The sequence below is a fragment of the Pseudoliparis swirei genome, unplaced genomic scaffold (genome assembly GCF_029220125.1).
Source record: "Pseudoliparis swirei isolate HS2019 ecotype Mariana Trench unplaced genomic scaffold, NWPU_hadal_v1 hadal_27, whole genome shotgun sequence".
Classification (NCBI taxonomy): domain Eukaryota; kingdom Metazoa; phylum Chordata; class Actinopteri; order Perciformes; family Liparidae; genus Pseudoliparis; species Pseudoliparis swirei.
Window position 1 is genome coordinate 1,075,461 of NW_026613263.1, and position 27,180 is coordinate 1,102,640.

General features: G+C 43.2%; 1 protein-coding gene and 1 long non-coding RNA gene across 5 annotated transcripts; both read left to right on the forward strand.

Moving 5' to 3' along the window:
* The first annotated feature begins 8,637 nt into the window (after positions 1–8,637).
* tafazzin (tafazzin, phospholipid-lysophospholipid transacylase) lies at positions 8,638–24,619 on the forward strand. Of its 4 annotated transcripts, XM_056410787.1 has the most exons (12): positions 8,643–9,590; positions 11,433–11,549; positions 13,218–13,346; positions 13,417–13,462; positions 13,542–13,627; positions 13,695–13,775; positions 14,250–14,291; positions 14,390–14,452; positions 16,674–16,726; positions 16,807–16,884; positions 21,828–21,979; positions 24,560–24,619. In XM_056410787.1, exons 1-11 carry the CDS (start codon positions 9,545–9,547, stop codon positions 21,927–21,929), a joined length of 843 nt encoding a protein of 280 aa, XP_056266762.1. In that variant the 5' UTR covers positions 8,643–9,544; the 3' UTR covers positions 21,930–21,979; positions 24,560–24,619. The 4 variants fall into 4 exon arrangements, with proteins under 4 accessions (XP_056266764.1, XP_056266763.1, XP_056266765.1 ...); XM_056410789.1 differs by lacking the exons at positions 16,674–16,726; positions 24,560–24,619 and adding an exon at positions 20,745–20,778 and having other exon boundaries at positions 8,638–9,590; positions 21,828–21,920; XM_056410788.1 differs by lacking the exon at positions 24,560–24,619 and adding an exon at positions 20,745–20,778 and having other exon boundaries at positions 8,640–9,590; positions 16,674–16,884; positions 21,828–21,881.
* LOC130191123 (uncharacterized) lies at positions 14,459–16,342 on the forward strand. The gene is made up of 2 exons (XR_008831124.1): positions 14,459–15,626; positions 15,971–16,342. It is a non-coding gene; the product is annotated as an uncharacterized LOC130191123 (long non-coding RNA).
* Positions 24,620–27,180: the final 2,561 nt, after the last annotated feature.

Consider the following 27,180-nt stretch of genomic DNA (forward strand, 5'->3'; position numbering starts at 1 on the left):
CCCATGTTGTCCCCATGTACCCATGTTGTCCCCATGTTGTCCCCATGTTGTCCCCATGTTGTCCCCATGTTGTCCCCATGTTGTCCCCATGTTGTCCCCATGTTGTCCCCATGTTGCCCCATGTTGTACCCATGTTGTCCCCATGTTGTCCCCATGTTGTCCCCATGTTGTACCCATGTTGTCCCATGGTGTCCCCATGTTGTACCCATGTTGTCCCATGGTGTCCCCATGTTGTACCCATGTTGTCCCCATGTTGCCCCATGTTGTCTCCATGTTGTCCCCATGTTGCCCCATGTTGTCCCCGTGTTGTCCCTGTGCTGTCCCCATGTTGTACCCATGTTGTCCCCATGTTGGACCCATGTTGTCCCTATGTCGCCCCCATGTCGTCCCCATGTCGTCCCCATGTTGTCCCCATGTTGTCCCGTGTTGCCCCCATGTTGTACCCATGTTGTCCCCATGTTGTCCCATGTTGTCCCCATGTTGTCCCCATGTTGTCCCATGTTATACCCATGTTGTCCCCATGTTGTCCCCATGTTGTCCCATGTTGTACCCATGTTGTCCCCATGTTGTCCCCATGTTGTCCCCATGTTGTACCCATGTTGTCCCCATGTTGTCCCATGTTGTCCCCATGTTGTCCCCATGTTGTCCCATGTTGTCCCATGTTGTCCCCATGTTGTCCATGTAGTCCCCATGTTGTCCCCATGTTGTCCCCATGTTGTACCCATGTTGTCCCCATGTTGTCCCCATGTTGTACCCATGTTGTCCCATGTTGTACCCATGTTGTCCCCATGTTGTCCCCATGTTGTCCGCATGTTGTCCCCATGTTGTACCCATGTTGTCCCCATGTTGTCCCATGTTGTCCCCATGTTGTACCCATGTTGTCCCATGTTGTCCCCATGTTGTCCCATGTTGTCCCCATGTTGTCCCATGTTGTACCCATGTTGTCCCCATGTTGTCCCCATGTTGTCCCCATGTTGTCCCCATGTTGTCCCCATGTTCCATGTTGTCCCATGTTGTCCCCATGTTGTCCCCATGTTGTACCCATGTTGTCCCCATGTTGCCCCGTTGTCCCTATGTTGTCCCCATGTTGTACCCATGTTGTCCCCATGTTGTACCCATGTTGTCCCCATGTTGTCCCCATGTTGTACCCATGTTGTCCCCATGTTGTCCCCATGTTGTCCCCATGTTGTACCCATGTTGTCCCCATGTTGTCCCCATGTTGTCCCCATGTTGTCCCATGTTGTCCCCATGTTGTACCCATGTTGTCCCCATGTTGTCCCCATGTTGTACCCATGTTGTCCCCATGTTGTCCCCATGTTGTCCCCATGTTGTCCCCATGTTGTCCCCATGTTGTACCCATGTTGTCCCCATGTTGTCCCCATGTTGTCCCATGTTGTCCCCATGTTGCCCCATGTTGTCCCCATGTTGTACCCATGTTGTCCCATGTTGTCCCCATGTTGTACCCATGTTGTCCCCATGTTGTCCCATGTTGTACCCATGTTGTACCCATGTTGTCCCCATGTTGTCCCCATGTTGTCCCCATGTTGTACCCATGTTGTCCCATGTTGTCCCCATGTTGTACCCATGTTGTCCCCATGTTGTACCCATGTTGTCCCCATGTTGTCCCCATGTTGTCCCCATGTTGTCCCCATGTAGTACCCATGTTGTCCCCATGTTGTCTTCATGTTGTCCCCATGTTGTACCCATGTTGTTCCCATGTTGTCGCCATGTTGTACCCATGTTGTCCCCATGTTGTCCCCATGTTGTCCCCATGTTGTCCCCATGTTGTCCCATGTTGTCCCCATGTTGTACCCATGTTGTACCCATGTTGTCCCCATGTTGTCCCCATGTTGTCCCCATGTTGTCCCCATGTTGTACCCATGTTGTCCCCATGTTGTCCCCATGTTGTACCCATGTTGTCCCATGTTGTCCCCATGTTGTACCCATGTTGTATGTTGTACCCAAGTTGTACCCATGTTGTACCCATGTTGTACCCGTGTTGTCCCTATGTTGTACCCATGTTGTCCCCATGTTGTCCCCATGTTGTACCCATGTTGTCACATGTTGTCCCCATGTTGTTCCCATGTTGTCGCCATGTTGTACCCATGTTGTCCCCATGTTGTCCCCATGTTGTCTTCATGTTGTCCCCATGATGCCCCATGTTGTACCCATGTTGCCCCCATGTTGTCCCCATGTTGCACCCATGTTGTCCCCATGTTGTCCCCATGTTGTACCCATGTTGTCCCCATGTTGTACCCATGTTGTCCCCATGTTGTCCCCATGTTGTACCCATGTTGTACCCATGTTGTCCCCATGTTGTCCCCATGTTGTCCCATGTTGTACCCATGTTGTCCCCATGTTGTACCCATGTTGTCCCCATGTTGTACCCATGTTGTCCCCATGTTGTCCCATGTTGTCCCCATGTTGTCCCCATGTTGTCCCCATGTTGTCCCCATGTTGTCCCATGTTGTCCCCATGTTGTACCCATGTTGTCCCCATGTTGTACCCATGTTGTCCCCATGTTGTCCCCATGTTGTCCCCATGTTGTCCCATGTTGTCCCCATGTTGTCCCCATGTTGTCCCCATGTTGTCCCCATGTTGTCCCATGTTGTCCCCATGTTGTCCCCATGTTGTCCCCATGTTGTCCCCATGTTGTCCCCATGTTGTCCCCATGTTGTCCCCATGTTGTCCCCATGTTGTCCCCATGTTGTCCCCATGTTGTCCCCATGTTGTACCCATGTTGTCCCCATGTTGTCCCCATGTTGTCCCATGTTGTCCCCATGTTGTCCCATGTTGTCCCCATGTTGTCCCCATGTTGTCCCCATGTTGTCCCCATGTTGTCCCCATGTTGTCCCCATGTTGTACCCATGTTGTCCCCATGTTGTCCCATGTTGTACCCATGTTGTCCACATGTTGTCCCATGTTGTCCCCATGTTGCCCCATGTTGTCCCCATGTTGTACCCATGTTGTCCCCATGTTGTCCCCATGTTGTCCCATGTTGTCCCCATGTTGTCCCCATGTTGTCCCATGGTGTCCCATGTTGTACCCATGTTGTCCCCATGTTGTACCCATGTGTCACATGTTGTCCCCATGTTGTCCCCATGTTGTCCCCATGTTGTACCCATGTTGTCCCCATGTTGTCCCCATGTTGTCCCCATGTTGTACCCATGTTGTCCCCATGTTGTACCCATGTTGTACCCATGTTGTCCCATGTTGTACCCATGTTGTCCCCATGTTGTCCCATGTTGTCCCCATGTTGTCCCCATGTTGTCCCCATGTTGTCCCCATGTTGTACCCATGTTGTCCCCATGTTGTCCCCATGTTGTCCCCATGTTGTACCCATGTTGTCCCCATGTTGTCCCCATGTTGTCCCCATGTTGTCCCCATGTTGTACCCATGTTGTCCCCATGTTGTCCCCATGTTGTACCCATGTTGTCCCCATGTTGTCCCCATGTTGTACCCATGTTGTCCCCATGTTGTACCCATGTTGTCCCCATGTTGTCCCCATGTTGTCCCATGTTGTCCCCATGTTGTACCCATGTTGTCCCCATGTTGTCCCATGTTGCCCCATGTTGTCCCCATGTTGTCCCATGTTGTCCCCATGTTGTCCCCATGTTGTCCCCATGTTGTCCCCATGTTGTACCCATGTTGTCCCATGTTGTCCCCATGTTGTCCCCATGTTGTCCCATGTTGTCCCCATGTTGTCCCCATGTTGTCCCCATGTTGTACCCATGTTGTCCCCATGTTGCCCCATGTTGTCCCCATGTTGTCCCCATGTTGTACCCATGTTGTCCCCATGTTGTCCCATGTTGTCCCCATGTTGTACCTATGTTGTCCCCATGTTGCCCCATGTTGTCCCCATGTTGTCCCCATGTTGTCCCATGTTGTACCCATGTTGTCCCCATGTTGTACCCATGTTGTCCCCATGTTGTCCCCATGTTGTCCCCATGTTGTACCCATGTTGTCCCCATGTTGTCTCCATGTTGTCCCCATGTTGTCCCCATGTTGTACCCATGTTGTCCCCATGTTGTACCCATGTTGTCCCCGTGTTGTCCCTGTGTTGTACCCATGTTGTCCCATGTTGTCCCCATGTTGTACCCATGTTGTCCCCATGTTGTACCCATGTTGTCCCCATGTTGTCCCCATGTTGTACCCATGTTGTCCCCATGTTGTCCCCATGTTGTACCCATGTTGTATGTTGTCCCCATGTTGTACCCATGTTGTCCCCATGTTGTCCCCATGTTGTACCCATGTTGTCCCCATGTTGTACCCATGTTGTCCCCATGTTGTCCCCATGTTGTCCCCATGTTGTCCCCATGTTGTCCCCATGTTGTCCCCATGTTGTCCCCATGTTGTCCCCATGTTGTACCCATGTTGTACCCATGTTGTACCCATGTTGTCCCCATGTTGTACCCATGTTGTCCCCATGTTGTCCCCATGTTGTACCCATGTTGTACCCATGTTGTCCCATGTTGTCCCCATGTTTGCCCCATGTTGTCCCATGTTGTCCCCATGTTGTCCCCATGTTGTCCCCATGTTGTCCCCATGTTGTACCCATGTTGTCCCCATGTTGTCCCCATGTTGTACCCATGTTGTCCCCATGTTGTCCCCATGTTGTACCCATGTTGTCCCCATGTTGTCCCCATGTTGTCCCCATGTTGTACCCATGTTGTCCCCATGTTGTCCCCATGTTGTACCCATGTTGTCCCCATGTTGTCCCATGTTGTCCCCATGTTGTTGTCCCCATGTTGTCCCCATGTTGTACCCATGTTGTCCCCATGTTGTCCCCATGTTGTCCCCATGTTGTAATGTTGTCCCCATGTTGTCCCCATGTTGTACCCATGTTGTCCCCATGTTGTACCCATGTTGTCCCCATGTTGTCCCATGTTGTCCCCATGTTGTCCCCATGTTGTCCTCATGTTGTCCCCATGTTGTACCCATGTTGTCCACATGTACCCATGTTGTCCCCATGTTGTACCCATGTTGTCCCCATGTTGTACCCTTGTTGCCCCATGTTGTCCCCATGTTGTCCCCATGTTGTCCCCATGTTGTACCCATGTTGTCCCCATGTTGTCCCCATGTTGTCCCCATGTTGTACCCATGTTGTACCCATGTTGTCCCCATGTTGTCCCCATGTTGTACCCATGTTGTCCCCATGTTGTACCCATGTTGGACCCATGTTGTCCCCATGTTGTATCCATGTTGTCCCCATGTTGTACCCATGTTGCCCCATGTTGTACCCATGTTGTCCCCATGTTGTCCCATGTGGTCCCATGTTGTCCCCATGTTGTACCCATGTTGTCCCCATGTTGTCCCCATGTTGTCCCATGTTGTCCCATGTTGTACCCATGTTGTCCCCATGTTGTACCCATGTTGTCCCCATGTTGTCCCCATGTTGTACCCATGTTGTCCCCATGTTGTCCCCATGTTGTCCCCATGTTGTACCCATGTTGTCCCCATGTTGTACCCATGTTGTCCCATGTTGTCCCATGTTGTCCCATGTTGTCCCCATGTTGTCCCATGTTGTCCCCATGTTGTCCCCATGTTGTCCCCATGTTGTACCCATGTTGTCCCCATGTTGTCCCCATGTTGTACCCATGTTGTCCCCATGTTGTCCCCATGTTGTACCCATGTTGTCCCCATGTTGTCCCATGTTGTACCCATGTTGTCCCATGTTGTCCCCATGTTGTCCCCATGTTGTACCCATGTTGTCCCCATGTTGTCCCCATGTTGTCCCCATGTTGTCCCCATGTTGTCCCATGTTGTCCCCATGTTGTACCCATGTTGTCCCCATGTTGTACCCATGTTGTCCCATGGTGTCCCCATGTTGTCCCCATGTTGTACCCATGTTGTCCCCATGTTGTCCCCATGTTGTCTCCATGTTGTCCCCATGTTGTCCCCGTGTTGTACCCATGTTGTCCCATGTTGTCCCCATGTTGTACCCATGTTGTCTCCATGTTGTCCCCATGTTCCATGTTGTCCCCATGTTGTCCCATGTTGTCCCCATGTTGTCCCCATGTTGTACCTGTTGTCCCCATGTTGTCCCATGTTGTCCCATGTTGTCCCCATGTTGTACCCATGTTGTCCCCATGTTGTACCCATGTTGTCCCCATGTTGTCCCATGTTGTACCCATGTTGTCCCCATGTTGTCCCATGTTGTCCCCATGTTGTCCCCATGTTGTCCCCATGTTGTCCCCATGTTGTCCCATGTTGTCCCCATGTTGTCCCCATGTTGTCCCATGTTGTCCCCATGTTGTCCCATGTTGTCCCCATGTTGTCCCATGTTGTCCCATGTTGTCCCCATGTTGTCCCCATGTTGTCGCCATGTTGTACCCATGTTGTCACCATGTTGTCACCATGTTGTCTTCATGTTGTTCCCATGTTGTCCCCATGTTGTACCCATGTTGTCCCCATGTTGTCCCATGTTGTACCCATGTTGTCCCCATGTTGTCCCCATGTTGTCGCCATGTTGTACCCATGTTGTCACCATGTTGTCTTCATGTTGTTCCCATGTTGTCCCCATGTTGTACCCATGTTGTACCCATGTTGTACCCATGTTGTCCCCATGTTGTACCCATGTTGTACCCATGTTGTCCCCATGTTGTACCCATGTTGTACCCAAGTTGTACCCATGTTGTACCCATGTTGTACCTATGTTGTACCCATGTTGTCCCCATGTTGTACCCATGTTGTCCCCATGTTGTACCCATGTTGTACCCATGTTGTACCCTGCATTCTGGCCTGGCAAAGGTATTTTACGAGGCATCTTTGCTACCTTAAAAAATGTAAATGTTTTTTAATAACTCTACTCTCATTTACAAAAACATGCCTAATTCTATTGCACAGATGTCCTGTCTTTATGTTAAATTCTTTATAATACATCTTACTTGTTCAAAGTGCTGTTTGGAAATTTATTGAGAGGGTCCTTTTCTTAGGCCTGCAAATAAAGAGATAAATGCTATGTGGCCAGCCTTAACAAACAATGCTCTGATGTGTTGAGCATGCAGTCTACCAAGAGGTTATACCAAGAAGTTAACACGATGCTCTCCTGCTGCTTGTTATGACAGCTGAGTTTACATCACCACACAAAATCACACGCACAAACACAACACATTATTTCAAGATTTAAAGTTTAAGAGAGTGAGAACTTAATTGAACCACATGTCATTAACAGGGCTCTTAAGTTTTGAAAACAGGCAAGAGTGACATATCTATCCAGGATGCTTTATTTTCATTGGTTGCTGGATTAAATCTTACCCAGATACAACAGATACGGTTTTTCTTCTGATTGTCTATTGTGTCGCCCATTTCTTTTTTTTGATTGGCTGATAAGTGGCTCCTCACAGCAGAACTCCAGGGGAGCGTTTGATTCCTCCACGGTGAGGGCAGCGCGGCTCATGTTGGCGGCACATTAAAACATTAAATAGCCGAGAGTTTTTTCAGCGTGAGAAATACGATGTGTGGCGGGAGTGCGTGATGTAAGACCGATACGTGACTGTCCCGCTCAATGCGTGACACTTGAGAGCCTTGCACTAACACACCGTAGTCTCTGCTCGTTGTGTCTGTTTGAAAATCTTCTTCTGTTGCTAACTTCGGGACTCTTTGGGGTAAACAGGATGTCTATGCAGCGAATAGGTTTATAGATGCGCTCCTTAGCGCCATCTATCGTCGCGGAGTTTAAAAAGAAACCAACGCACCTCGGCCCAAAATCAGAATTTCTTTTGCCGTGAGATATTGGTTGTGTGGCATGAGAGCGTGAAAACATGCAAAAGCGTGTGTCACACGGCGAAACCGTGAGAGTTGGTAGCTCTGGTATATATATATATATGTTTGTGTGAATACATATATGTGTGTGCAGGCATGTGCACAGGTAGAGCCCTAGTGGTGCTCAAGCTCCTCCCCTTTGCCCTGGATGAGTAAAGTGCCCTTTTTGCTGGAGACACATTTTTTTCATTCATCAGTATTTAAGAATAAAAGTTACTCTTTCTGTCATCAAGTCCCCCCAAATGTGTTTTAATATCCGACGGGGCATTTATTTGAGTTATTGTGAGAATTTCGCCCCGACATGCTGTCTGATGCTGCCAGAGGAAACGCAGGTTGAGGACAGCGTCATCAGTGTATTGATGCTAATGCTTCAACTCTGTCAGAAATTTTTTTTGGCATTGGGTGCCCTTTTTTTGGGTTTGAGCACCTGCCCCCCAAAATGTCTGTGCACGTGCCTGTGTGTGTGTGTATATATATATATATATATATATATATATATATATATATATATATACATATATACTGGATTAAATAACACACTAGCACTGTCTCGTTTATCTTGTTCTGGTTTATATGCATGCAATAGTTCAAGAAACACATGTTGACAACATACATGACGATCAGAAACATAAGCTTACCACTTTAACTCTTTCATCAAAGCTTCTGTAACTGAAGTCCAAGAGAAGAATGAGTGCTGAGGCTGCAGAACGACACCAGTTTGATCCCTTTAAAGCAGTCTGATCACTTTACAGCAGTTTACAGCAGTTTGATCTCTTTGCAGCAGTTTACAGCAGTTTGATCACTTTACAGCATTGCAGTTGTCAACTCGGAAACCGCACACGCGTAACCAACCAGGGAGGTCAGGTGACATTCATGTGGGTTCTAGCACATATAGGGGTGAGTGGGAATGAGAGGGCAGACAAGTTAGCAAAGAGGGCTTAAAGAAAGGAGACATAGAAATGAGAGTTAGCATCAGTAAGGCGGAGGTCAAGAGTATTATCTGGGAAAACGTCAACCAAATGTGGCAAAATAGGTGGGACAGAGAAAAAAGGGAGACATTTGTATCTTATTCAAAGGAGTGTTACGGCAACCAGGGTGGGAAGTTGGAACAGGAGAGAGGAAACAGTGCTGACAAGGCTACGGTGGGCCGCACTGCACTCAACATGACACTGGAAATGATCGTGAAACACCAGACAGGGCTGTGTGAAGCATGTGGAGAAGAGGAGTCAGTGGAGCATGTGGTGGTTCATTGTAAGGCGCATGAGACTCATAGAGGTGATGAGGAAGAAACTGGGGGAATTGGGGGTGCGTGAGTGTCCACTGAAGGGAATACTGAGCATGGGGGGGAGAGCAAAGATTAGAGTACTGTTCACGTTCTTAAAGGACACAGGGGTTTATTATAGGGTATAGTTGAAATGTAGGGATGAGGGTTACATTAAAAATTTATATATATTTTATATATATATATATATATTTGGTTTTTTGTTTTGTTGGTTTTGTTTGTTTTGGGGGTAAGGCGTCAACTGACGGAATAGTACTCCAGAGGGTAGCGGTAATGCATCAATAATATGGATGACAACCGCCGTTAAAAAAGAAGAAGAAGAAGAACTCGGAAACCGGCTCGTGAGCTACTTTAAACACGACCTGACGTCACACATATTATGTATGAAGCCGAGTAAAAAACAAACCGGTTCTCACTACGACCTGCACGTCGTGAACATTATGACGTCAAAGGTGCTTTTTATCTACATCCGCTCCGAAAGAAACCACAATACCCAAAATGCTCTGCGCGACTTCCGGGGTCGGTGAACAACAGCAGCGGAGCGGTAAGCGTTTGATCTTGTTTTCCGTAATTCATGTTATTAAAGTTCTCTAGAAGTGTAAAATAATCTCTCATACACATGAATACATACGTGTGTACGTGTAGTGTATGTTATAAAGAGAATCTCTACATATGTGTGTATGTGTTGTGTATGTTATGAAGAGAAGCTCTACATACGTGTGTATGTGTAGTGTATGTTATAAAGAGAAGTTCTACATATGTGTGTATGTGTAGTGTATGTTATAAAGCATCACAAATAAAACGTTATTTATTTAGTTTAGTTCTTTGAAGATCACAAGTTCGCAGTACTTTGAGGTACTTAAGTATGTCCATGTCCTGCTACTGTGTCCTTGTTCCCCGCTGCAGATTAATAATGCAACATGTAATCAACAGAAAAACCATTCTGCTGTCTTATTATAATAGATTTAGAGTCCACCTCGACCATAAGCATCACCACATGTGATCATAGACCTCGTTCTGAGGTGGGCTGCAACACGGGTACTCATCACTATATGTATATATACTCATCAGTATATGTATATATACCCATCACTATATGTATATATACTCATCAGTATATGTATATATACCCATCACTATATGTATATATACTCATCACTATATGTATATATACTCATCACTATATATACTCATCACTATATGTATATACTCATCACTATATGTATATATACTCATCAGTATATGTATATATACCCATCACTATATGTATATATACTCATCAGTATATATACTCATCACTATATGTATATACTCATCACTATATGTATATATACTCATCAGTATATGTATATATACTCATCACTATATATACTCATCACTATATGTATATATACCCATCACTATATGTATATATACTCATCACTATATATACTCATCACTATATGTATATATACTCATCACTATATGTATATATACTCATCACTATATATACTCATCACTATATATACTCATCACTATATGTATATATACTCATCACTATATATACTCATCACTATATGTATATATACTCATAACTATATGTATATATACTCATCACTATATGTATATATACTCATCAGTATATGTATATATACTCATCACTATATGTATATATACCCATCACTATATATACTCATCACTATATGTATATATACTCATCACTATATGTATATATACTCATCACTATATGTATATATACTCATCAGTATATGTATATATACTCATCACTATATGTATATATACCCATCACTATATATACTCATCACTATATGTATATATACTCATCACTATATGTATATATACTCATCAGTATATGTATATATACCCATCACTATATGTATATATACTCATCACTATATGTATATATACTCATCACTATATGTATATATACTCATCACTATATATACTCATCACTATATGTATATATACTCATCAGTATATGTATATATACCCATCACTATATGTATATATACTCATCACTATATGTATATATACCCATCAGTATATACTCATCACTATATATACATTATGATACTATTGTTCTTTCGTAAAACATAAATCATTCAGGGCAGAAAACAAGAGCGGATGTAAGGTGTAGGAAGGTTTAGGAAGTCGAGTCCTGTTGGCGTGAGGGTCATCCCGTTGCTATGGAGATGTGGCTCATCCCTGGTCCTCCAGTTCAAGAGGAGACGGGCGAGTTTCTTCTGACCCTTCATCAATAGAGAAAAGATAAACACGGAAACGGCGGACAGATCCTGACTTTAGTTTACACTTCCCATAATGCACCTCTTCATTCTACACATGGCTCTTTAACTCCTCCCACCGCGGTTGTGTTTGTGTGGTTCAGGTGCCGTGATGCCCCTGGAGGTCAGATGGCCGTTCCCACAATGCCCTGCTTTGGCCTGGAGGATCTCCAGCTCACTGATCATGGGGATGGTGGGCTCCTACTCCTACTTCTGGACCCGTGAGTTCTCTTGAGATGTGATGATAAACTGGAGGATGAAGTGTTCCTTCATGCGATGATGAGTGTTTATGATAAACTGGAGGATGAAGTGTTCCTTCATGTGATGATGAATGTTCATGATAAACTGGAGGATGACGTGTTCCTTTATGTGATGATGAATGTTTATGATAAACTGGAGGATGAAGTGTTCCGTCATGCGATGAGTGTTTATGATAAACTGGAGGATGAAGTGTTCCTCTATGTGATGATGAATGTTTATGATAAACTGGAGGATGAAGTGTTCCTTCATGTGATGATGAATGTTTATGATAAACTGGAGGATGAAGTGTTCCTTCATGTGATGATGAATGTTTATGATAAACTGAAGGATGAAGTGTTCCTTCATGTGATGATGAATGTTTATGATAAACTGGAGGATGAAGTGTTCCTCTATGTGATGATGAATGTTTATGATAAACTGAAGGATGAAGTGTTCCTTCATGTGATGATGAATGTTTATGATAAACTGGAGGATGACGTGTTCCTTTATGTGATGATGAATGTTTATGATAAACTGGAGGATGAAGTGTTCCTTCATGTGATGATGAATGTTCATGATAAACTGGAGGATGAAGTGTTCCTTCATGTGATGATGAATGTTTATGATAAACTGGAGGATGAAGTGTTCCTCTATGTGATGATGAATGTTTATGATAAACTGGAGGATGAAGTGTTCCTTCATGTGATGATGAATGTTCATGATAAACTGGAGGATGACGTGTTCCTTTATGTGATGATGAATGTTTATGATAAACTGGAGGATGAAGTGTTCCTCTATGTGATGATGATTGTTTATGATAAACTGGAGGATGAAGTGTTCCTTCATGTGATGAATGTTTATGATAAACTGGAGGATGAAGTGATCCTTTATGTGATGATGATTGTTTATGATAAACTGGAGGATGAAGTGTTCCTTCATGTGATGATGAATGTTCATGATAAACTGGAGGATGAAGTGTTCCTTTATGTGATGATGAATGTTTATGATAAACTGGAGGATGAAGTGTTCCTTTATGTGATGATGATTGTTTATGATAAACTGGAGGATGAAGTGTTTCTTCATGCAATGATGAATGTTTATGATAAACTGAACGATGAAGTGTTTCTTCATGTGATGATGAATGTTTATGATAAACTGGAGGATGAAGTGTTTCTTCATGCGATGATGAATGTTTATGATAAACTGAAGGATGAAGTGTTTCTTCATATGATGATGAATGTTCATGATAAACTGAACGATGAAGTGTTTCTTCATGTGATGATGAATGTTTATGATAAACTGGAGGATGAAGTATTTCTTCATGTGATGATGAAATGTTTATGATAAACTGGAGGATGAAGTGTTTCTTCATGTGATGATGAAATGTTTATGATAAACTGGAGGATGAAGTGTTTCTTCATGCGATAATGAATGTTTATGATACACTGAAGGATGAAGTGTTCCTTCATGTGATGATGTATGTTTATGATAAACTGGAGCGTGAAGTGTTCCTTCCTAATGATTATCTAATCATTATACACTCACGGGAAACATTTCACTGCACTATAAATATGTTTTACTTCTCAGTTTTTTTATGCAGAACTTTTACTTGTAATGTAGAATTCCCACAGTTTTTTCTTAATCTTCAGACTACATGAACTGCTTGACGGTCCACAACCACGAGGTTTTGTTGGACTTGATTGACAGGCGGCCCTCAGACACGCCCCTCATCACTCTGTCCAATCACCAGTCTTATATGGATGACCCACATATCTGGGGTAAGCAACAGAAGTGCCCTCTGACATCACACGTCACATGATCAGTGAGAACCGTCCCGTGTGCCAACAGGTGTGCTGAGGTTCAGACAGCTGTGGACCTTCAACAAGATGCGCTGGTGAGTTCCGTCCCACTCGGCAATCACTCGGGATTTCGGTTTAAATCCTCCGCATTGTTATTTTTCTGAAACCGCGTAGGACTCCGACAGCATCGGACATCTGTTTCACGAAAGAGCTGCACTCCAGGTTCTTCAGTCGTGGGAAGTGCGTTCCGGTCTGCAGAGGTGAGTCTGTTGTTGTTGATTCCCCGACGTGAACTCGCCGTCTCACGCCATGTTGTGTTTCCTGCAGGCGACGGCGTGTACCAGAGAGGAATGGACTTCATGGTGGAGAAGCTGAACAGTGGAGAGTGGGTACACATCTTTCCTGAAGGTATTCTAACATTCCTCTTTCTATTCTTGCAGTGGAAATAACATATATAATAATATCTATAATAACACGTATAATAACATATATAATAACATATTTAATAACATCTATAATATATAAGTAAATATAAAATCCTATATAATATATAAATAACATATATAAACATATATATAATAACATATTTAATAACATCTATAATATATAAGTATAAAGATAAACATATATCATATATAAATAACATATATAAACATATATATATAATAACATATAATAATATTCATAATAACATATATGAGATGAAGATAAGAAGTGGAGACATGTTGTCACTCAACTGGTTTGTGGTTTAAGGATTTATTTAACTTGGGTATAACCAGAGGAGGAGAGAGAATGCAGCTTTAACACATGAAGCATAGTCTTGACTTTACACAACCAAAGGTTTTGTCCTGTGAAATAAGCCCTTCCTCTCTCTTTCGACAGGCAAAGTGAATATGACGGAGGAATCCATTCGGTTGAAGTGGGGTGAGTCCAGTGTGACGCTGCTCGACATGTCCAGCATAAGAGATTAGTGATGATCAACAGAGCTTTTGCAACATGTCTGTACGGTCTTTGTGTATTAGGGATAGGTCGGCTCATAGCAGAGTGCTCCCTCAACCCCATCATCCTGCCGCTCTGGCATGTGGGTGAGTAAGATGACGTCATCACATGTTGCTGCTATGTCATCACTTTGTCTTTAGAGATGGAGTCCACTACATTCACGAGAGGATAGATGGAAAAGCAAAATGTCTGCGTTTTTATTTTAAGAGAATTCAATACAGAGGAAGCAAAGTGACAACATGCATCCATTGCTGTCGTTGTGAAAGCACAAGGCACATTGTATTCTTCTGAACGGCATTCAGAGTAAACATGTAGATGTGATGTTCATGGTTGGTTGGGTTCTCAACTGTTTGGGTTTCGGTACCTTGAAGGTGTTCGAAAAGTAGAGTCACTTTCTATAGACTTCTATACAACCAGAGGAGTCGCCCCCTGGTGGTCAGGAGAGAGAATGCACAGGGTGTCCGCGGGGCATTAAAAAGTCTTAAAAAGTCTTAAATTGCTTTTCCTAAAAATAAGGCCTTAAAAAGTCTTAAATTGTCTTAAATTCAGATTGGATTGGTCTTAAATTTTTTGGGTGTCATGTCATTACGAATATGAGGCAATCTGTTCCGCCACGTCCGTATTTTGCTCCGGTTGCTCTGCGGTGTCTCTGGTGTCACCGGGGCCACGCCCCTTCTCTTAAAGGGGCCCCGCGTATTCGGTCCCATCAATCCCCTACAACGTGAAGCATCGGCTACTTTAGAAAACATGGCAGGAGGCAAGTTCAACAACGGCTTGAAAAGAACGAGTGTTTCTGGTCACGGTCGGTGAAATGCTTCTGAAGCTGCGTTGTGTGTCGGGAGACTTTCCAGCGGTGGAATCTCACGAGCAGAGCAAGAAGCACAGAGACTAGCGAATGCCGCCAGCAGCCCGCGGGGCTAGCTGCTGCTCCGCCGCAAGTTCCTGCTCCGCCGCGAGCTGCTGCTCCGCCGCTAGCTCCTGCTCCGCCGCTAGCTCCTGCTCCGCCGCCCGCAACAACGTCAACTACAACGCTGGAGGTCACCGGAGGAAATCCAGCGCCGTGCAACAAAGAGCTCATCACCGAAGTCCAACGCTGCAGTGAGTTCTTCATTCTGTTCCACGAGACTCTGGACCAGACCACCGCGAGCAGACAGCTGGACTTCATGTGCGCTATTGGTGAAATGACCACGTCCAGTCAGGATCCTATGGAGCACAGCTCATGGGCCATGACACGCCCAGGACCTACTTCAGCATCTCAAAGTAAGTCTAACATAAATATATATGTATTAACTATCCTCATGTATATGAGTGTGTTTCATATAGTTAAGCTCTACTCATGTGTCAAGTTAATAACAGCTATGGATAGGCGCACTACACATGAATTAGACTAATTAAAAATAGTTTTAGAATGGTAGTAGAGTGGTGTTTACCTGTCAATATGTCTACATAGTGTTCACTAGGCTCAAGGGATGGCTCACGTTGCTTAATTTGTAAAAATAGTTTTCATTCATATTTATCCAGTCTGACATTAATCTGAAGTGGTGGTGTCATAAAAAGATGTGTTGACTGTTGGCTAATGTCTGCCTTTTTTTTCTTTTTTCCAGGAGAATGGACCAAATGTCAACTGGAAGTTTTTGTATTCATACAGTTTGAAAAGGATTGTTTTCCTAGTATATTCACAAAAGCTCAGGAGTAGACATGAACCTGTGCACAAACATCCATCACATAGAGATATGAGAACTCACTCACTCTCTCACACACACACACACACACACACATACATTCTATTATGTAAATGTATTTGCATTTTAAAAGCAGCTGGAAATGTTATTTATGTTATTTTATAGATTTTTTTTGTTCAAAAGGAACTGTTGCACGTATTTAAAAAATATATTTACTTGATTTTATAGACATTTGTTCATGGGACCTAAATGTTCTGAAAATGTTGTATTAATAAATATAATTTACAACAGCAATGACATTTGTGTTATCCTTTTGCATTACACCATACTGTTAATTTTGAACAGACATCAGTGTGTTTACTTTGAATTAATTAATTTAGATTAATGTATATTTCCTTTGTACGTTAGGTCTTAAATTTTATTTAGACGTGGTCTTAAAAAGTCTTAAATTTCACTGGTTTATTCCTGTAGACACCCTGATGCAGCTCTAACACATGAAGCATAGACTTCTATACAACCAGAGTTGTATTATGGTATGGATGGCCTTGCAGCTCAGGTGAGAGCAGCAGGACCACTCGTGGTCTTAAATCTCCATATGAAAACCAAGTGCTCTGCTTTGTCTCAGGTCTGAATGACGTTCTGCCCAACGTGGCGCCCTACGTTCCTCGGACTGGAAAGGTGGGAACGCTCCATCAGACCGCCGCTCTACTTCCTGCTGCCGAGTTCTGTGGTGGTGAACCGGTTGTTTTTTCTTCCAGAAAATCACCGTCCTGGTGGGGAAACCGTTCAGCGTGAAGGACCTGGTGGAATCCCTCCGAGCCGAAAACATGAGCCAGGTGAGACAAACTATAAATGATGTGACTATTATATTACACCAGAGATGTCTCTTTCATTATATTACACCAGAGATGTCTCTTTCATTATATTACACCAATTCAATTCAATTCAGTTTATTTGTATAGCCCAATTTCACAAATTACAAATTTGTCTCGGAGTGCTTTACAATCTGTACACATAGACATCCCTGCCCCAAAACCTCACATCGGACCAGGAAAAACTCCCAAATAACCCTTCAGGGGGAAAAAAAGGGAAGAAACCTGCAGGAGAGAACAGAGGAGGATCCCTCTCCAGGATGGACAGATGCAATAGATGTAATGTGTACAGAAGGACAGATTTAGAGTTAAAATACATTCAATGAATATGACAGAGTGTATGAATAGTTCATAGTAGGCATATTCCACGATGGAGACCTCCACGATCCATCAGGCAGATGGCGGTGGGGAGGAGGAGTGGGCGGAGTCTCAACAGTGGGCGGAGTCTCAACAGGACAGTGGTGCAGTCAGGAGCAGGAATTCCACGACCCAGACCTCGATGATCCATCAGCAGATAGGATCTATGTCGTCTCATAGGGTCCGATGACCCCATGAGACGTGAAGTCAAGGACTCCGGGAGAAAGCAGAGTTAGTAACGTGTGATTGAGAGATGAAAATTCATCCTTAAGGAGAGAAAAAGAGGAGATAGGTACTCAGTGCATCCTAACGCCCCCGGCAGCTATAAGCCTATAGCAGCATATCAAGGCTGGACCAGGTGAACCTGATTCAGCCCTAACTATAAGCTGTGTCAAAGAGGAAGGTGTTCACTCTACTCTTAAACGAGGTGACTGTGTCTGCCTCCGGGACTGAAGGTGGAAGCTGGTTCCATAAAAGAGGAGCTTGATAACTAAAGGCTCTGGCTCCCATTCTACTTTTTAAGACTCTAGGAACTACAAGTAGTCCCGCATTTAGTGAGCGTAGCTCTAGTCGGGCAATATGGTACTACAAGCTCCTTAAGATATGATGGTGCATCACCAATCAAGGCTTTGTAGGTTAAGAGAAGAATTTTAAAAGTGATTCTTGATTTTACTGGGAGCCAGTGCAGAGCAGCTAGTGCAGGAGTGATGTGATCTCTTTTCTTAGTTTTAGTGAGAACACGAGCTGCAGCATTCTGGATCAACTGGAGGGACCTAAGAGATTTATTAGAGCAGCCTGATAATAAGGAGTTGCAGTAATCCAGTCTCAAGTAACGAACGCGTGAACCAATTTTTCTGCATCTTTTTGAGACAAGATGTGCCTGATTTTTGAAATATTACGTAGATGAAAGAATGCAGTCCTTGAGATTTGCTTTACGTGGGAGTTAAAGGACAAGTCCCGATCAAAGATAACGCCAAGATTCTTTACAGTGGTGTTGGATGCCATTATATTACACCAGAGATGTCTCTTTCATTATGTTACACCAGAGATGTCTCTTTCATTATATTACACCAGAGATGTCTCTTTCATTATATTACACCAGAGATGTCTCTTTCATTATATTACACCAGAGATGTCTCTTTCATTATATCACACCAGAGATGTCTCTTTCATTATATCACACCAGAGATGTCTCTTTCATTATATCACACCAGAGATGTCTCTTTCATTATATTACACCAGAGATGTCTCTTTCATTATGTTACACCAGAGATGTCTCTTTCATTATATTACACCAGAGATGTCTCTTTCATTATATTACACTAGAGATGTCTCTTTCATTATATTACACCAGAGATGTCTCTTTCATTATATTACACCAGAGATGTCTCTTTCATTATATCACACCAGAGATGTCTCTTTCATTATATTACACCAGAGATGTCTCTTTCATTATATCACACCAGAGATGTCTCTTTCATTATATCACACCAGAGATGTCTCTTTCATTATATTACACCAGAGATGTCTCTTTCATTATATTACACCAGAGATGTCTCTTTCATTATATCACACCAGAGATGTCTCTTTCATTATATTACACCAGAGGTGTCTCTTTCATTATATCACACCAGAGATGTCTCTTTCATTATATTACACCAGAGATGTCTCTTTCATTATATCACACTAGAGATGTCTTTCATTATATTACACCAGAGATGTCTCTTTCATTATATCACACTAGAGATGTCTCTTTCATTATATTACACCAGAGATGTCTCTTTCATTATATTACACCAGAGATGTCTCTTTCATTATATCACACCAGAGATGTCTCTTTCATTATATCACACCAGAGATGTCTCTTTCATTATATCACACCAGAGATGTCTCTTTCATTATATCACACCAGCAGTGAAACCATGTTTTCTCAATCCGTGTGAAATCTGTATATTATGAACCGGAAGCATCATTAATACTGTATAGTCACATCTTTAGGTATTATATACATCTGTATATATAATATATATATATACAGTATAAATATATAAAGTATAAATATATAAACAATGTATATCAATTAGGGCTGGGCAACGATTAACATTTTTAATCGCGATTAATCGCATGATTTCCCTGATTAATCACGATTAATCACGATTAATCGCATTTGTATACGCAAAATCCAATAATTAATTCAAAAGTAGTGTATAGCGCACTTCTATTTTAAATGTTCTGCCATATGAATGAAAGTGCCATAACATTTGTTGTCCCTGTTAGAGTGAGACACCAGAAAACACTTTCAGTGCAGTTTGTCAATTCCTAGAACTTGACACTTATTTTAAATGTACTGCCATATGAACTAAAGTGCCATAAAATCTGTCAGGACATTGTCCAACGCAGTTATGCAGAGACACTGTGACAGAACGCTGGAGACGCGAAGCAGGGGACATGATCAAAGGCAGTCGTCTGGCAGCAGGGATCATATTTGGTGCTCTATCTGTGCTCAGTGTGGTGACTTTATTTGACACATTCCACTGCTGTGCAACTTCTGTAAAGTGTCAGCATCATGTGTCTCCTCTGTGTTCATCACAGTCAGGGCGTGTGAATGCAGCGCCCACTTCTCATCAACATAATGCACAGTCACTCCGAGGTCATTGTGGTTACCGAGTGATGTCCAGTAGGGTGACCAGATTTGAGTTTGTGAAAAAGAGGGGGTGGGGGGGCTGAGATTAAACATCTCTCTTGTTCTGCCTGTTTTGTGATATACATGCCTAAAAGGTGCCTAATATTTCTAGACTGAAATAATATCGGCATTATAATTATTATAACTATGAGGATTTTTTAGTTGCCTATTTTGTGGAGCCCCCTCAGGACGTGGTGCCCTCTGGGAGCGGCGGCGCTGGTTGGAGTTTATAGCACAAACAACAATGAACTAGTGGAGGCGGCAAGGTGCTCCGTGTTGCCAGATTGGAGATGGTGAAGTATCGTACCAAAGGCTCAACATGGTTGGATTTGGAGGATAATTATCGTGTATCTGGCAACCCTGAGATCGGTCGACCAATGACTGCTCTCTATACTGTCAGAGCTCACGCAAGAAGGTGGAACGTAAGGGAGATACCATTTCCAAAACTTGTAAGGGGTAAATACTAGTTTATGAAAACCCAGAGTAACACAAATATCCGACGAAGCAAAATCCCGACGTTTTTGGAATCCCTGCCGGACGCATTTTGTAGATCTCAAAAGCAGGGCATGTCCGGGGAAAGAGGACGTCTGGTCCCCCGATGTCCAGTCGTCCCCAGAGAGCAACAGCACGTTGTGAAGCTGTCGCTTTGCAGTCCTCTCCTTTTCATACAACTGGTGTATTCTCCGTGTGATGTGTGTCTTGAGGGCGTCTCATACCTGCCGTCATTTGTTGAGATTCTCCATGTTTGTTAAACCACGAATGACTTTCTTTTCCGGTTCCGCAGCAATCAGAAGCAGACTTTTACAAAATAAAAGCCTGTGAGTAACACACTTTTACAATAATAAAATAAATAATAAAACCTGCGTTAACGCGCGATAAAATAATTGTCGGCGTTAATTAATTGATGCGTTAAAGCAACACTATGTAACTTTTGGACCTTAAAATAACAGCTTGAAAAAAATTGTGCCGCGACAATGACTTTTAATATGACGATTTGCGTCTCCGCTATTGCCATCGGGGGTCTGTGGGGAAATAACTCCGCTATGTAAGATTCTGGAGCCGCCCGGTATACGCCACCCCCCAAAAGCCGGCAAACAGCTGATCGACCAGGCAGAGACGTGGCGAGGCGCCACGTTCAATCCCCGCGCTACTTCACCCTAGTCCGGTAGGTGCTGGGCCCAGTTCAGTGTTCCTGCGCAGTCTTCTATTAGTGATCCCGCCCGTTGGTATGAATCCAAAATAGAAAGTCGCCGGATTGCTGCCGTTCTGAGTCCGCCGTCGGTCAGCGCGCTCCAAACAAAAAAAAACTCGCGTCACCTCCCCCTCGTCACCTTTTATAACCTGTGACACGTACAAATAATAATAATAATATTATTATAATACAGGACAACACATGATCCCAACTCAATACAAGTGTATGCGAGGCTGCAATTATCGTCACTGGGTATTTACGACACTGAAATCGATACCTAAATACCTAAAAACCTGAAGGGGGCGCCAAAAGTGAAAAGTTACATAGTGTTGCTTTAACGCAAGATTAACGCGTTAACGTGCCCAGCCCTAATATCAATACATATTATATACATACAACTATTTGTAAAAATCTTTTGATCATTAAAGTAAATGATTTCCATTCTGTGAATATGTTGTTGTTTCTTTTGTGTTCTGACATTCTTTAGAATAATGGATCAAGTAATCAATAAAATAAAAGATCAAGTAAACAATAAAATAAATGAATGAATCAATAAAATAAATGATCAATTAATTCATCAAATTAATTAATTGATCAACAAAATAAATGATTAAGTAATCAGTCATTAAAATCACCCTCGTTTTATGTTCAAAATGTTTTAAATGTTTCTTTCAGTTGGAAATGAGGAAGACCTTGACTGACTTCATCCAGGGGGAGTTCCAGAGCCTGAAGGCCCAGGCCCAGGCCCTGCACCAGCAGGTCCAGACTACCACCTGAGACCCTGCACCAGCAGGTCAAGACCACCACCTGAGGCAATGCACCAGCAGGTCAAGACCACATCCTGAGGCCCTGCACCATGTGTTGTGTGATGACATCATGTGTTGTGTGATGACATCATGTGTTGTGTGATGACATGTGTTGTGTGATGACACCATGTGTTGTGTGATGACATGTGTTGTGTGATGACATCATGTGTTGTGTGATGACATCATGTGTTGTGTGATGACACCATGTGTTGTGTGATGACATCATGTGTTGTGTGATGACACCATGTGTTGTGTGATGACACCATGTGTTGTGTGATGACATGTGTTGTGTGATGACATCATGTGTTGTGTGATGACATCATGTGTTGTGTGATGACACCATGTGTTGTGTGATGACATCATGTGTTGTGTGATGACATCATGTGTTCTGTGATGACGTGTTGTGTGATGACATCATGTGTTCTGTGATGACGTGTTGCGTGATGACACCATGTGTTGTGTGATGACATCATGTGTTGTGTGATGACATGTGTTGTGTGATGACATCATGTGTTGTGTGATGACATGTGTTGTGTGATGACACCATGTGTTGTGTGATGACATCATGTGTTGTGTGATGACATCATGTGTTCTGTGATGACGAGTTGTGTGATGACATGTGTTGTGTGATGACATCATGTGTTCTGTGATGACGTGTTGCGTGATGACACCATGTGTTGTGTGATGACATCATGTGTTGTGTGATGACGTGTTGTGTGATGACATCATGTGTTGTGTGATGACATGTGTTGTGTGATGACACCATGTGTTGTGTGATGACATCATGTGTTGTGTGATGACATCATGTGTTGTGTGATGACATCATGTGTTGTGTGATGACACCATGTGTTGTGTGATGACGTGTTGTGTGATGACATCATGTGTTGTGTGATGACACCATGTGTTGTGTGATGACATGTGTTGTGTGATGACATCATGTGTTGTGTGATGACATCATGTGTTGTGTGATGACGTGTTGTGTGTTGACATGTGTTGTGTGATGACATCATGTGTTGTGTGATGACATCATGTGTTGTGTGATGACATGTGTTGTGTGATGACATCATGTGTTGCGTGATGACATCATGTGTTGTGTGATGACATGTGTTGTGTGATGACATCATGTGTTGTGTGATGACATCATGTGTTGCGTGTTGACATCATGTGTTGTGTGATGACACCATGTGTTGCGTGATGACATCATGTGTTGTGTGATGACACCATGTGTTGCGTGATGACACCATGCGTTGTGTGATGACATCATGTGTTGTGTGATGACACCATGTGTTGCGTGATGACACCATGTGTTGTGTGATGACATCATGTGTTGTGTGATGACACCATGTGTTGCGTGATGACACCATGAGTTGTGTGATGACATCATGTGTTGTGTGATGACATCATGTGTTGCGTGTTGACATCATGTGTTGCGTGATGACATCATGTGTTGTGTGCAGTGGCGGTTCGTCCATAGGGGGCGCTAGGGCGCCGCCCCTCTTAAAATTTGGAGATGAAAAAAAAAAAAGAAAAAAAAAAATGTCAAAAACATTATATGCCAAATCATTTAAATAGTAAATATACCGTGTTTGCGCTAAATGTGTGTGGGAGACCGTGGCCCCTGTCAACAACCACTTAAGTTAATGTGAAAAATATAATATATCGCCATTATCACGGAGAGAAGCCCCCTTTTCGGGCGCTGGTCTAACGTGTGTACGGCATCGATACAACATTTCAGTCGTTTGGCAAAGACCGGCTTCACATTGGCGGATGAAACCGAATCTTGGGGTGCACAAATGTGCGCCGCGATTGGATTATTCGGCAGATCAGAGACCCGTATGTTCCCTCAGCCCATAGAGCAGTGTTGCCAGGTCCGCGGTTTTCCTGGAATCGGGCCACTTTTGAAGTGTTCTTGGTTGAATTTTTTTGTCCTTGGTTGGTAGACCTATTTTGCATGCAAATTACATGAATATCTTTAAATAAAATCCATATTTTAAATGAAATAATTTATTCATACCCAAATCCTACCAAACTGACTCCAGATCAGCACGTACACATTTTATTTATGATAATATACTGTATCTAATTACACAAGGCCATTTTAGGACATAGGGGAAATAACTGTTTAGGGAAAACTGCTTTTAATGCTGGCAAACTAAACATATGTTGTTACTTTGTAGATATTACAATATATTTGGCAATGATAGCAATGCTGTTGGACTTTAAAAGCAGTGTATATGGTTTGGCACGGGCATATTTTGAGTTCTGATATTGGGCTGGTTTTGGGCTGGTTTTGATTGGCCATTGGGCTGGTTTTGTCACACAGACCTGGCAACCCTGCTCACAATGGTTTTATATTGCTGAGGGTGAGTTGAGTGAAAACGATGTTGCACTATTTTGGCTATATTCTTTTATAAAATTAACCGTTTATGTTACATACAGTAATGGTCGCAATACGATCACGGCGTCCAGCTGTCGTGGTCATTTAGACCGTCAACATATACGCTTGGTGGCGGTCTCATTGAGCCACTTTGGCACCGCTTGTTTAGCTACATCCGGTCGCCCACGTATATTTTCCTTGTGTAAATTGTGTTTTATGTCTAGGAAGTGGAAGTGCAGAGACAGATCAGAAGGCAAATGTGTGTGTTCTGTTGTCTTCTGCAGGTATGTGTTTCCCTTTGTTCAAAGTTAGAATTTTCTCTGTTTCTGCTGAAATGACTCTAGCTCATGTAGTTATTTATTTTGTCCATTAGGGTCTCTGTTTTCCCTTGTATGTTACATGTCATGGTTTTGATGAGAATTGTTATTATTTAGATTTAATGTGGTCCTGTCTTCCATGGACAATGGTTTTATTTTGCTGAGGGAAGTGGAAGTGCAGAGACAGATCAGAAGGCAAATGTGTGTGTTCTGTTGTCTTCTGCAGAATAAATAAGTGCTGGGAAAATCCACCATCTGAGCCGACTTCTTCCATGCCCGTTCCACATCTGTAACATCTGCTCTGAACCTCTTTCATGTGAGGGTGAAACTCTTTTATTTTGCAAACCTCTAAAACCCAACCCAATGTTTCTTAAAGAATTCTGCTCTGAACCTCTCATGCCCAAAGTTACAGTGTGTTGATAGTTGTTATTGGACAGTGTTGAGCACGCTGTGTTCTTGAAATAAAGCTTTGGTTTTTACAATATTCTACTCAAAACCTCTTTTCTTCTCATTGTTGAGTGCTATTTAAACCGCGTCGCCCAACTGCGCCCCCCCAAAAAAAAATTTCACCAGCCGCCACTGGTTGTGTGATGACACCATGTGTTGTGTGATGACATCATGTGTTGCGTGATGACATCATGTGTTGTGTGATGACACCATGTGTTGTGTGATGACATCATGTGTTGTGTGATGACATGTGTTGTGTGTTGACATCATGTGTTGCGTGATGACACCATGTGTTGCGTGATGACATCATGTGTTGCGTGATGACATCATGTGTTGCGTGATGACACCATGTGTTGTGTGATGACACCATGCGTTGTGTGATGACATGTGTTGTGTGATGACATGTGTTGTGTGATGACATGTGTTGTGTGTTGACACCATGTGTTGTGTGATGACACCATGTGTTGTGTGATGACACCATGTGTTGTGTGATGACATGTGTTGTGTGATGACATGTGTTGTGTGTTGACACCATGTGTTGTGATGACACCCCCCCTGTTTTAAATTTAAAAAAAATAACATTTTTTCCCTTTTAAACCCAAATTTTTTTTAAAATGGTAGGGAATGGGCCTTCATTTTTTTCCCAGGTGAGACAAAAAAAACCATTTTCGTGGTTTTAAATTCCTAGAAAACCAAAATGTCTCCCTTTGAAAAAAGGTCCAAAAAAATTGCGGCTTCCCCCAAACTTTTGGCCCTTTCGCCTGGGACGGAAAGGGGGGAACTCCTCAGCCGGGTAAATTTTGGGTGCCATTTCTGGTGGTAAACTTTTTTTTCCTTCCAGGGAAAAATTCACCCGTCCCTTGGGGGGAAACCCCTTTCGGGGCGGGGAAGGACCCCATTTAATCCCTTCCAGCCCAAAACTTTGGGCCAGGTGAAAAAAAATATAAATTTTGTTTTGTAAAAACTAATTAAACACCCTTTTTTCTCCTTTTTTATTTTACACCAAAAGGTGCCTTTTTCAAAAAATTTTAAACCAAAAAAAATTTTTTAAATTGGGGTTTTTATTGTATTTTTCCCTTCAAATTTGTCTCGGGCTTTAAATTTAAATAGCACCCCCCAAAACCCTAATGGACCAAAAAAACTCCCAAAATTTAATTGGGAAAAAAAAGGGAAACCCTGGGGAGGGGGAAAAGGAGGAACCCTGGGGATGGCGAAATGATTTTTAATGTGACCAGAAGAATTTTAATTTAAAATCCCTTTTAAAAATTGAAAAAATACAAGTTTATAAAAAAGGTTCCCAGAAAGGAAAAACCCATTTTTGGAACCCTCCACGTTTTTACCCAAAGGCGGGAAGGGCCGGGGGAAAAGGAGGAGTGGCCCAACTGGGGGAGCCCAAACCCCCCCCAGTGGGAAACGGGAGGGAATTCCCGCCCCCAGCCCCCCTTTTCCCATACAATGGTTTTTTCCCCGTTATGGGCCCGGGGGGCCCCATAACCCCCGGAAGTTGGGGACCCCGGGGAAACCAAAAGTTTCTTTTGGTTAGAATGAAAATTTTTCAAAAAAAAAGGGAGAAAAAAAAAATTAAAAAAATAATCCCCGCTTTCCCCGGCGAAAAATAATTGCGGCTTAATTAAGGCTTGGAACCAGGTAACCCTTTTCCCCCCTTTAAAATAAAGCTTGAAAAAAGCCCCGGCTATTTTTAAAAGGAGGACGGCGCCCCCGGGCTAATTGGGGGCCATGGGGTTTTGGGGGAAATAATTTAAAGGGTTCGGGGCCCCCATTCCCCCCAAAAGCCGGAAAAAAGTAGCCGGCAAAGTGGCGGGGCCCATTTAAATTTGGTACCCCCCAAGTCCAAAGGTTGGGGGCCCCATTCACCTCCGGGGTTTTTTTGTAGGTTGGAGAAAAAATTTAAAAGGGGGATTTTTGGTTTTCTGGGGCCGTGGCAGGCGAAAACAAAATGGTACCCCCCTTTCTTATTTTATAAACCGGTGACACGGATAAATAAAATAAAATTTTTTAAAAACAGGAAAAAGGATTAAATAATAAAAGTTATGCAAAGGCTGCCAATTTTTTCCCCGGGG

Excerpts from the sequence above, each read along its gene's own strand:
- tafazzin (XM_056410787.1), top strand. The coding sequence starts at position 9,545 with ATGCTCTGCGCGACTTCCGGGGTCGGTGAACAACAGCAGCGGAGCG. Across the intron at positions 14,292-14,389 it reads ATCCATTCGGTTGAAGTGGG|GGATAGGTCGGCTCATAGCA; the intron begins GTGAGTCCAGTG and ends TTTGTGTATTAG. Across the intron at positions 14,453-16,673 it reads CCTGCCGCTCTGGCATGTGG|GTCTGAATGACGTTCTGCCC; the intron begins GTGAGTAAGATG and ends GCTTTGTCTCAG.